This window comes from Phalaenopsis equestris, unplaced genomic scaffold, assembly GCF_001263595.1.
Source record: "Phalaenopsis equestris unplaced genomic scaffold, ASM126359v1 Scaffold000002, whole genome shotgun sequence".
Classification (NCBI taxonomy): domain Eukaryota; kingdom Viridiplantae; phylum Streptophyta; class Magnoliopsida; order Asparagales; family Orchidaceae; genus Phalaenopsis; species Phalaenopsis equestris.
The window spans coordinates 15,166,619-15,176,673 of NW_018164444.1; the positions used below are offsets into that span (position 1 = coordinate 15,166,619).

The window sequence follows — 10,055 nt, forward strand, 5'->3', positions numbered from 1 at the left end:
TGATGGAGGGAGACGATGGCGTCATATGTGGTAGGTTCTTACCATCATGAACTCTAGCGGAGGCTTAATTCATTCTTTAGGGCTTCAAACTTGTAAAAAAGTTTTTTTCGATGAATGAAATTAGGGTCTATTTATAATTTTTTTAAGAGAAGTTTACTTGCATACCACACAATGCTTATGCATTTACATATATAAAACCCAAATTTAGATATTTACAATTATAACTCCTTGGTGTCATAAACCTATGCATGAAAAGATTATTTCACTTTTAAAAATATAGTGATAGTGTTATTTTTGATGTGATGTTAAAGATTCGAGTTGTATTCTTGTAGACATGAATATTTAGTTGTTAGGTATGGAAATACATAAGAATTGTGTTGTATGAATGCAAATGACTCTTTTTTTTAAAAGGTTAATTTGTTTATATCTGTCTCAAATTTGATGCATTTGTAGCTAATCATTAAAGCTCATTGCCATGTTATTGATATATATGCAAATTAGGATTTTATTTGTTATCTTCTTTAGTTTTTTGCATCTACAAGAAAGTTAGGCTTTTTAGATGGATCTTTAATGTTTTAGTTGCTTTTGTATGTGTCAATGGATCTTGCGATCCACTCTAATAAAAAAAGTAAGTTGAAAACCAAATCTAAAGGTTTGTAGAGGTGTTGTGTGCCTTGAAGCTGGGGAACCTTCTTGACAAACTTACTCATTTTTTTTAGCATTTTTATGTAAGAGTTGCCAACTCTAATTTCATTTTCTATTTATCCAACCCTTTAAGAGTTAAATCTCCATGAATTCCTTTGGGGGAGTTTGAGGTGTTGGATCATTGTCATATGTAGTCTAATTATAAGTTTTGTTTCATATTTGAACACTTTATTTATGTAACATTCTTATTTTGTCTCTTAGAACAATATGGCTACCTTCCATAAGCTATTATATTCACATATAATCACTTTCCATGTAGGATATGAATTCATAGTTTTGATGTTTCACCCATATCTATCTTTTCAAGTTGATTACACTAAAGTTTTGGGTGCTTTCATTGAGGCCCTTTTTGGCCTTACATAGTTATTTGACATGCCTAATGTGGAGCATTGGTACTAAAAGACTCGTTGTAGAAAGCTTGAACATGAGGTTATTGAACTCTTATAATGAGCTTTCGTAGAGGGAAAAAAATCCTTATTTTCTTATAATGAGCCGACAAATGCAATATGCACATTCATTAAGATTGATGAGAGAATCATGTTTTGGAGCTCTTTATAAGTCATGAAATCAAAGAACCTATATTTGAGCATCTCTTCAAGTTGCCCTCATTCCGATGAGAATTTATCGACGTACTTCATCAAAAGGGTTTAGTGTCAATTGATTTTAGGGGCAATTACATATCACTCAAAACATTGCTTTTTGCAAATCTAGCGCTCTTTCATTTATTTTTAAATGCTCGCTCAAATATGAAAATTCATGATAAAAACCTTATCCATGTTTTTCATCTCAATCTTATTCTCAATGGTTTGATTGTGGCATGTGAAAAAACATCGATTGGTTGTTCAAAAAAGTACCATGGTGTTAGTTTTATAAATAACAATATTTTGAGTGTTTAGTATGTTATTATCCATTGATTTATAGTAGAGTGAGGGTGGTGGAAAGATTGTGTTACTAGTAATTTTTACCGCTTCCACAATAGTTGAGGGAGAGGAGGCATAAAGGTGCTATGTGTTATTGGAGAGCGAGCTTTTCATAATTAGAAATTGAGCATAAAGATTCATGATTATGATTAGGGCTTCTTTATTTTTCTTTTTCTTTTTTTTTATAGTGTATTTTCTTATACTTTTATATATTTTGTTAGTTAGGGATTTATAACTAATTGCATACTTGCCCTTTTTCTAATCTTCTCCTCATTTTGATATTGAAATTGAACATTTAATAAACTACAACTTATCATGGTTGTATACACCAAAAATTCAAGCACAAATTTCAAAGAGAACGAATGACCAAGTTGAAAGAGCCTGTTCAACGGTGAATTCTCAATTTTGAGGTTAGGGGATCATAATTTACTTATATGTTGTCTCCCATGACTTTCATATCTAGAAAATTCTCCGTCAGGCGCTCCCGGTGTAAATTAGAGTTTTTCAGGGCTGACCAGTGCCTAAAGCCCAAATTGCTTTCCCGGATGGTTAAACCCGAGCCCCTGGAAGTCTGGCGTTTAGGCGCCCAAAACTGCTAAAAAATGGTCATTTTTCCGAGCTTTTGGAAAGTAGACGTCAGATTGGGCGGCTGGTGCCAGAGGTCAGGCGCCTAGTCGACGGTCCACTTCTAGAACATGATCTTTGAAGCCGATTTGACCTGGTGCACCCCCAATGAGCTAAAATGGAAAGGATTTCCTTGGTTTTGTTGGATTTGCTTAGGGGGGAGATAAAGAGCGTGATTATACTTCTTTTAGCCTCTGTTGGAAGCTTCCAAGGTGAGCCGACAAGGCTATTTTAGGCAAAAATGGAGGGAATGAGGGCTATTTAACTTATGTCCCTTGAGCTCCCCCATTTTGAGAGAATCTTCTCACATTAGCTTTTTTGGTCTCCTTCTAGAGCTGAAAACCTTCTTCTTCCCTTGGAGCTTGGAGCATCATCTTCTTCTCTTGGAGACCTGAGAGCTTGGAGCAAGAGAGGGAGGCTAAAGGGGTTAGTATCTTCAACTTTTTTGTTCTTCTTGTTCTTCTTCCTCTCCCCCTTCATCCTCCACCAAGAGTTCTTTTTCCTCCACCATTCCTTGATTGTGTGAGCGGATTTTCTTCAGGAGAAAGAGCTTGGCTAGCAAGGAAGCAATGTTCCTACTTTCTTTCATTAAAGGAGAGCTTCATCTTCGTGCGGAGCTTCTTCAGAACATCGCGAGACCTCAGAACATCACAGAAACATCGCATCTCTCCTACCACTAGGAGAGCTTCATTCTACGTGAAGAAATGCGGCATGAAATGACGAAAGCTAACCGGGTCTGAAGTGTTCCAATTTAACAATCTATATCTATGAATATAGGTTGTTAAACATACCTATGATTCATTATTTAAATTTATAGATATTTAAATCAATGTAAACTTTATTTCATTACGAATTTTAAATATTCCTTATTTCATTACGGTCGAAAGATTTGGATTTTAAGTTTTAAGTCATCTTATCTATATTTCTTACATGAAAACTTTATATTCACTTTTCAAAAATTTAAATACTGATATTTTTATTTGACGTGATTCATATGAAAGATTTGAGTGTTAGAAATGTACAAAAATAAAATTTAAGTGTTAGATATGTAAATACATAGGAATATGATGGTATATATATGCAGAAGTTGATTTTCCTATACTACTAAGAGCATGTTTAAGACATTTTTTTCTTTTAAGTTTTAGGCAGTCTTGAAATTCTATTTGGAAACTAATTTCTTGTTATTTTCTAGCCATTTTTATGATGAGAATTTTTTTTAAATATAATATGCTAAAGTGTGGTGGTTGTCAGAAAAATATCAGAATAATATTTTGAAAAAAAATATTTATTTATTTATATTTCTCACAATAATTTTTTAAATAATTATTTTCTTTATGATAATTTTACAATTATCTTTCTTAAATATTGTAAGACCCCCACACTTTTATTTTTATGTCATCTCATCTATATATTGTACAGGAATAATATGTATTTTATTTTTTGTTTTTAACTTAAAATATTGTATAAATATAAAAAATAAAATTTAGGTGTTAGATTTGTAAATAAATAGGAATATATTGGTACGTCTCTAAAAGGAAAAAATATTACATCAGTACTACGCACGTAAAAATACCGTGCGTAGCCATTAAAATCACGCCATACGCGATACGCGCGACAGGAGAAAAAAAAATGGCGGTAACACATGGAATATTCCTCCCATTTTATTCATGTGTTATTGCGTGTTATTCATGTGTTATTGATGTGTTATTGTGTTATTATAACACTAATAATATTCTCAGGATACAATAACACATGTATAACACACAATAACACTTGAATAACACGAGGAATATTTTTCTCCGTGTTATTCATGTGTTATTGTGTGTTATTCATGTGTTATTGATGTGTTATTGTGTTATTATAACACCTAGAATATTTTTAGGACACAATAACACATGAACAATACACAATAACACATGAATAACACGGAGGGAAATATTTCTTGTGTTATTGCACCGTTATTTTTTCTTTGTCGTGTAAGGTATCGTGACGTTATCATGTGACCCAACATGTGTAGTACTGATATAATATTTTTTTCCTGTAAAAACCCTTTTTTTTGTCTTTTTCTTCCGGAAGTTGATCATTGAGTTTTCCCAAGACAACTAGACTTGGAAAATGGAGATCAGCTCACCTGGAGAAGAAGGCCATTGACTTGACTCGTGACTCGGGACTCGTGACCGACTTCTCGATTAACATCAAGAGCCGAAGTGACAGCAAGTGCGATCTAGTCACCACTGTTCGGAGCCTCGGGTGCGATGGCCGCCGGCGATTCCTTGGCTGCCGCCGCCAAACTCATCCGCCGCGCTGCTAACACCATCTCCTCCACCGCCGACCTCCTCATCGACCGCCATGTCTTCTTCGATATTTCCTCCTGCCTCCGCCGCACCCTTCACATCCTTAGTGAGCTGGACGATAAAGTTCATTCCGCCTCCGTATCCCCCCTCGCCGCCGCGCTTGATGCCCTCTCTGAAGCCGCCGACGTAACCGCCGCAGAGGCTTCGACCTCTATCCATTCCGAAAGCTCCCACCATAGTCGACTATATCTGGTCATCAACTCCCGCCAGAGCTCCCGATGCTTTTCATACGCCATCCGCGACATCTGCGAGGCACTTTCTCTCCTCCCTCTCTCCTCCTCGGGCCTAGATGAGGTCGAGGCGATTCGAGAACGCCTTATCGCCGTCGAGTTTCGCGCTTCCTCCGCTGTCGAGGAGACCTTGGACAAGATTGAGTCCGCTGTAGGCGACCGGGTTTCCGATTGCTCTTATGCTGATCACCTCCTCAGTTTCGTAGCTGATGCTGCTGGCGTCTCCCACGACCCGATGACTCTTCGAGAAGAGCTTGACAAGCTGCGGGCAGAGGTCGCCGAGAACAGGGAAAGAAAAGGCATTACCGAAGCTGTGCAGATCGATCGGATTGTCTCCTTCCTCTCCATTTCACATACGGTTTCGTCGTTTCGGGAGAGGGAGGAGAGGTATCTTAGCATAAGGAATCGTTTGGGAAATGAGCTGTTGCAGCCGCTCCAAGCCTTTATTTGCCCCATTACCGGGGATGTCATGGATGACCCAGTGGAGACATGTTTAGGGCACACTTTTGAGAAGAGCGCCATTGAGAAGTGGTTTGCGGAGGGTAACAGCACTTGTCCTCTGACCATGACGCCGATGAGTGTTGGCGATCTGCGGCCCAACTATACTCTGAAGAAATCCATTGAGGAGTGGAAAGAAAGAAATAGAATAATCTCTATTGGTAAACTCAAAGCTAAGTTTGACTCTAATGATGAGCAGGAAGTGCTCCGTTGTCTTGGCCGGCTGGAGGAGTTATACAAAGAGGACTCTCATCGCGACTGGATTGTTTTTGAGAACTACCTGCCTGTTCTTGTTGGGTTGCTTGAAAGAAAGAGTTTGGAGATCAGGTGTCGAGCTCTGTTTGTCTTATATATTCTTGCTAAGGACAATGAGTATACAAAGGTATGTGATTGTTAGTCAATTTATAGTTTTAAAGCAGCTTATTTTTATGCTCAATCTTGCCAATGGAGAATCGTTGTTGATTCGAGTGTTATTGTAACAACTCAAACTCTCATCCATCAAGGTGGCATCACGGTTTTGTCTCATTGGTGTAACTTCCTAAGGGGTCGCTCTCCTTGGAGTGCTCCCGCACAAGCACTCTTAACTTTGGAGTTTCTTATGAAATTCCAATTGTTACACCAAATGACTTCTCGATGTTTGAGAGTTCAACTTCTTTTGATTTATTTAAGGGATCTCACGATCTCCCCCACTTACGTAACTGATATTCTCATTAAATTTCTTAAACTTAAAATCATACATCAGGTATATATTCCATTTTCAGACTGGTGTAAAACTCTAATACTATTTGTAATAGTCAGAACGCTTATCTATCAAGATATTGTTTGCTTTGGCCTAATGGCCTCATGGTTTTGTCCAATTTATGTAACTTTTCAGAAGGCCATCCATCCTAAGAAGGCTCCTGCATGTGCACGCTAAGCTTTGGAGGTTCCGATGCAATTTCGACCTTTACACCAAAAGACATTGAATTTTAAGAGTTGAACTTTATTTGACTTGAGGGTTTTCACAATAGGATGTTATTTACTTAAATGAGGGAGATTGTGAAACCCATTACATAGAATGAAGTTGAACTCCTTAACGACGAGGCACATTTTGGTGTAATAGTTGAATTTTCATCGGAAACTCTGATGTTAAAACATGCTTGTGTGGGAGCACTCCTAGGATGAGTGTGCTTTTGAAAAAAATACACAAATGAAACAACTTTGTGAGGACATCAAGACAAAATAGACAATATCTCGGCGGATGAGAGTTCGAGCTGTTATAATTATTGTATGACATTCGATGAGATTAACTATCTAATATCTTCTACATTAGTACTTCAATTGACGTTAGCCTTTTTGATGAGTTGTGTTACCTTATGAGCTTTAAAGTAGAAAGGCTAGTGGTTTAAACAACTAAATATTTTTTGCATTGTTTCAATTATTTTATTTTACGTATAAACACACATCATTTCCTTTGATTAATTCGGTTTCCTTTATCATCAGCAGGAGCAACTAGCCGGTGTCAATAAGTTAATTGAATTCATTGTAATGTCCCTCGGACGACGTAGTGAGGAACGTAAAATGGCCGTGGCACTTTTGCTAGAGCTGTCGAGTATTGAGATGATTTGCAGTAAGATTGGCAGGGTACGGGGCTGCATTTTTCTTTTGGTGACTACTACAAATGATGGTAATCAAGCTGCAACTGATGCGATGCAACTACTAGAGAAGCTTTCTTATCTTGATGAAAATGTTGTGAAAATGGCAAAGGCAAACTATTTTAAGCCGCTATTGCAACGCCTTAGATCAGGTTCTTTGTCTTATTCTTTGTGACTCCACTTAAATGTTCAACCTGTTAGTCTTCAGAACTTATCAGTTGATATTCTTGAGTGTGATTCTTGATCTCAAAGTTTCAATGTGATAAAGAGTTGAATGTTTGTTTGTATTTTAATTTTAGGTGGTTTTTTTCCTGAGTTAAACTTATACTTGACCATGTTATACTAAAATTAGATTGATGGATACAAAATGAGTGAGTAGGGACATAAGCGGCTCCTAAGAAAACCGTTGAACCTTTTGGTTTGGTTCACCTCTCGGCTATCTGTATTCTCTCCTGCAAACTAAAATTTATACAATTCTATATTTCGGTATCATTTGAGGGGAACTTAACATTATATTTCTAGACAAGCCCCTAAATATTTGTGCTTGTATCCTTTCTTAGCATATTATTGTTCCATGAACATGTTACTATTGATCCCTCAAGCTATTTCTCTTATGATAAAGATAATTATATGCACTTTTATGTATTTTACCAGGTCTTGGCTGTTCTGTCTGTTGCTAATCTTTCTCAAACAAAACCAGGGTCATTTTCCTTTTCAAGTTGGACGTTTTGTTTTTTATTTCCACTTTTTTTTCACTATTCTTTGTCACAAATTGTTTCAATAGAAGGACCTAGTGTGACACATCCTCATAATGGCATGGTAGGCCATTTTCGTTACGATTGTTATACCTTTCTCTCTATATCTTCTTGACCAACTCTTTCTCACCCCCACTTGCACCCTCGCAATTGGTTCTATGATGGCTAACTTGTTTAGAACAACTGTTGGAGATGGCTCTACATGATCAAGTCGATAAGCATTATTCGAGAACATGATGCACTTTCAATAGTGTAGGCATGGTTTTGTCCATATGTAGAGTAAGGTGGAAGCTAAGTGCTTTACTGGAATCTATAGTGTAAACCCTAGTCACTAAACGATGTGTGCTACTTGTTTGTTGCTCATTGTTGTTATGAGCTCCCAAATTAGAAGATTGCATAATACATCTAAAAATTGAAGTTTAGGTTTTAGATATGTAAGTCTAAAAGAATTGAGTGCTATTTATGTGAATTTTCCTTTTTCTTCTTGGATCTTTTCACCTTAGATTTTTTATTTTTTTCAAATATGTCCTTGTGTGCCTACAAAACTAGAGTTTTGACGTGACAAATCATGCTATTTTCGCATATTCTTTTCGATAAGCTAACTATAAAATTTTATGATATTTGGTTCAATGCTTTTAGGAAATGATGATGTGAAAAAGATCATGGTGACAACCTTAGCTGAAATTGAACTGCCTGATCAAAGTAAAGCTGGTCTATTTAGAGATGGCGCACTCGACGTCCTTCTTTATCTGGTTAAACATAGTGATCCAGATATTAGAGCAATGGCTGTTAAGTCACTGCAGAGTCTTTCAAACTTACCTGAAAATGGTGTGAAGATGATGAGAGAAGGTGCACTATCTCCACTTATTGACCTTTTATGTCACCAGCACTTTAATGCATCAAATATATTAAGCGAACAAGCAGCCTCTACAATTATGAACATTGTTTCGTCGGCTGTGGATTGGGAAGACGAAGAATCTTTAATATTTCTGAAATCGGATGATGAAATATTCGCGCTCTTCTCTTTAGTTAACTTGACATGCCCAACCATTCAACAATGTCTTCTTCAAACTTTCTATTCCCTATGCCATATACCTTCAGCTGAAGATATAAAAGATAAGCTCAAACAGGTCAGTAATCAAGTATGCCATTATTTACACAGCCATAGGGTGCAAAAATTTTTATTTTTATTTTTTGGGGCGGGGACATACAATTAAAGAAGAATTGTGTGCTATGCACGTAAATGACCCCCTTAGTTAGAGGAATTGTTTTCTTGTTGCTTTCTAGAAATTTTTGTGATAGAAAAACTGTTTTTCAACCTGACCTATTAAAATGTTGTGGTTGCTAGAAATCTACGGGCTGATTTTTTAAAATAAAATAAATTTTTAATAGTCACCTAGGTTTCTTCTCCAACAGCTTTACGACTGTTTATTCAAACGACCGCAGCTACCCCAAATAGAACCTTATGGTGCGTTTGGGGCGGCTGTTGACTTTTCAAGTAGTTTTTGTAAAGCTGCTTCTTGGAGAAGCAGCTTTTCAGGAATTGTCACAAAGCTGTTGATAAATAAACAAATGTCTGTTTGAGAGATCTATTTTTCTGTTGTTGTTTCTGATGAGAAAGACTGTTTTCTCCTTATATATATAATATATTCAAATAAGTGTAGTTTTCAAAATAATCAAAACGAAATAACAGAAAGAGTTTGTAATACTAAAAAACTAACAGTTTAGTCCAAAATACTCTAATACATAAAAAATTGATGATTTATTTTGAAGCAAATGACTACGATAATGAGGATACAACAACAACAAAAGCCTTAATCCCACTACGTGGGGTCGGCTACATGAATCCTTTTTCTCCATTGTGTCCTATTTAGTGTCATATTTTCATTTAGTTCTAATAAACTAAGATCATTTTTAATACAATAAGCCCAAGTCTTCCTAGGTCTACCTCTGCCTTTCTTAACATGACTCGAATCTAAAACATCTACTCTTCTAATCGGATCATCTAATGGTCGACGTTTAATATGACCAAACCATCTAAGACGACTTTCTCTAATTTTGTCTGTCACAGGAGCTACACCAACCCTATCACGAATATATTCATTCCGCATTTTGTCTCTAAGTGTAAAGCCACTCATCCACCTAATCATTCTCATCTCGGCAACACTTAACTTATTATTATGCTTCGCTTTTAAAGGCCAACCTTCAGCGCCATAGAGCATTGCAGGTCTCACCACCATCTTATAAAATTTTCCTTTCAGTCTTAGCCGTACTTTTCTATCACACAAAAGGCCCGAAGCATTCCTCCACTTCAACCAACCAACTTGAATTCTAC

At 36.6% G+C, this 10,055-nt stretch overlaps 2 protein-coding genes across 4 annotated transcripts in view; both read left to right on the forward strand.

Annotated features, from left to right (window-relative positions):
* LOC110031930 overlaps positions 1-3,126 on the forward strand; it is a 4,297-nt gene extending 1,171 nt beyond the window's left edge. Inside the window, exons 2-4 of the mRNA XM_020735416.1 lie at positions 2,406-2,461; positions 2,583-2,675; positions 2,791-3,126. Coding sequence (XP_020591075.1) covers positions 2,406-2,461; positions 2,583-2,675; positions 2,791-2,929 — 288 coding nt within the window. The 3' untranslated portion in view covers positions 2,930-3,126. The remainder of the gene's footprint in view (positions 1-2,405; positions 2,462-2,582; positions 2,676-2,790) is intronic.
* Positions 3,127-4,337: 1,211 nt separating this feature from the next.
* On the forward strand, positions 4,338-8,956 carry LOC110017999 (U-box domain-containing protein 44-like). 3 transcript variants are annotated; one of them, XM_020715204.1, is made up of 3 exons: positions 4,338-5,713; positions 6,814-7,117; positions 8,360-8,956. In XM_020715204.1, the coding sequence occupies exons 1-3, from the start codon at positions 4,505-4,507 to the stop codon at positions 8,935-8,937; spliced, it is 2,091 nt and encodes a 696-aa protein (XP_020570863.1). In that variant the 5' UTR covers positions 4,338-4,504; the 3' UTR covers positions 8,938-8,956. The 3 variants fall into 3 exon arrangements, with proteins under 3 accessions (XP_020570863.1, XP_020570866.1, XP_020570864.1); XM_020715207.1 differs by having other exon boundaries at positions 6,814-6,997; XM_020715205.1 differs by having other exon boundaries at positions 6,817-7,117.
* The last annotated feature ends 1,099 nt before the right edge of the window (positions 8,957-10,055 follow it).

What these genes read in the sequence shown, in the direction of transcription:
- LOC110017999 (XM_020715204.1), top strand. Translation starts at nt 4,505, where the DNA reads ATGGCCGCCGGCGATTCCTTGGCTGCCGCCGCCAAACTCATCCGCCGC. An exon ending in AGGACAATGAGTATACAAAG is followed by an intron (nt 5,714 to 6,813) that starts GTATGTGATTGT and finishes CTTTATCATCAG; the next exon opens with CAGGAGCAACTAGCCGGTGT. An exon ending in ATTGCAACGCCTTAGATCAG is followed by an intron (nt 7,118 to 8,359) that starts GTTCTTTGTCTT and finishes CAATGCTTTTAG; the next exon opens with GAAATGATGATGTGAAAAAG.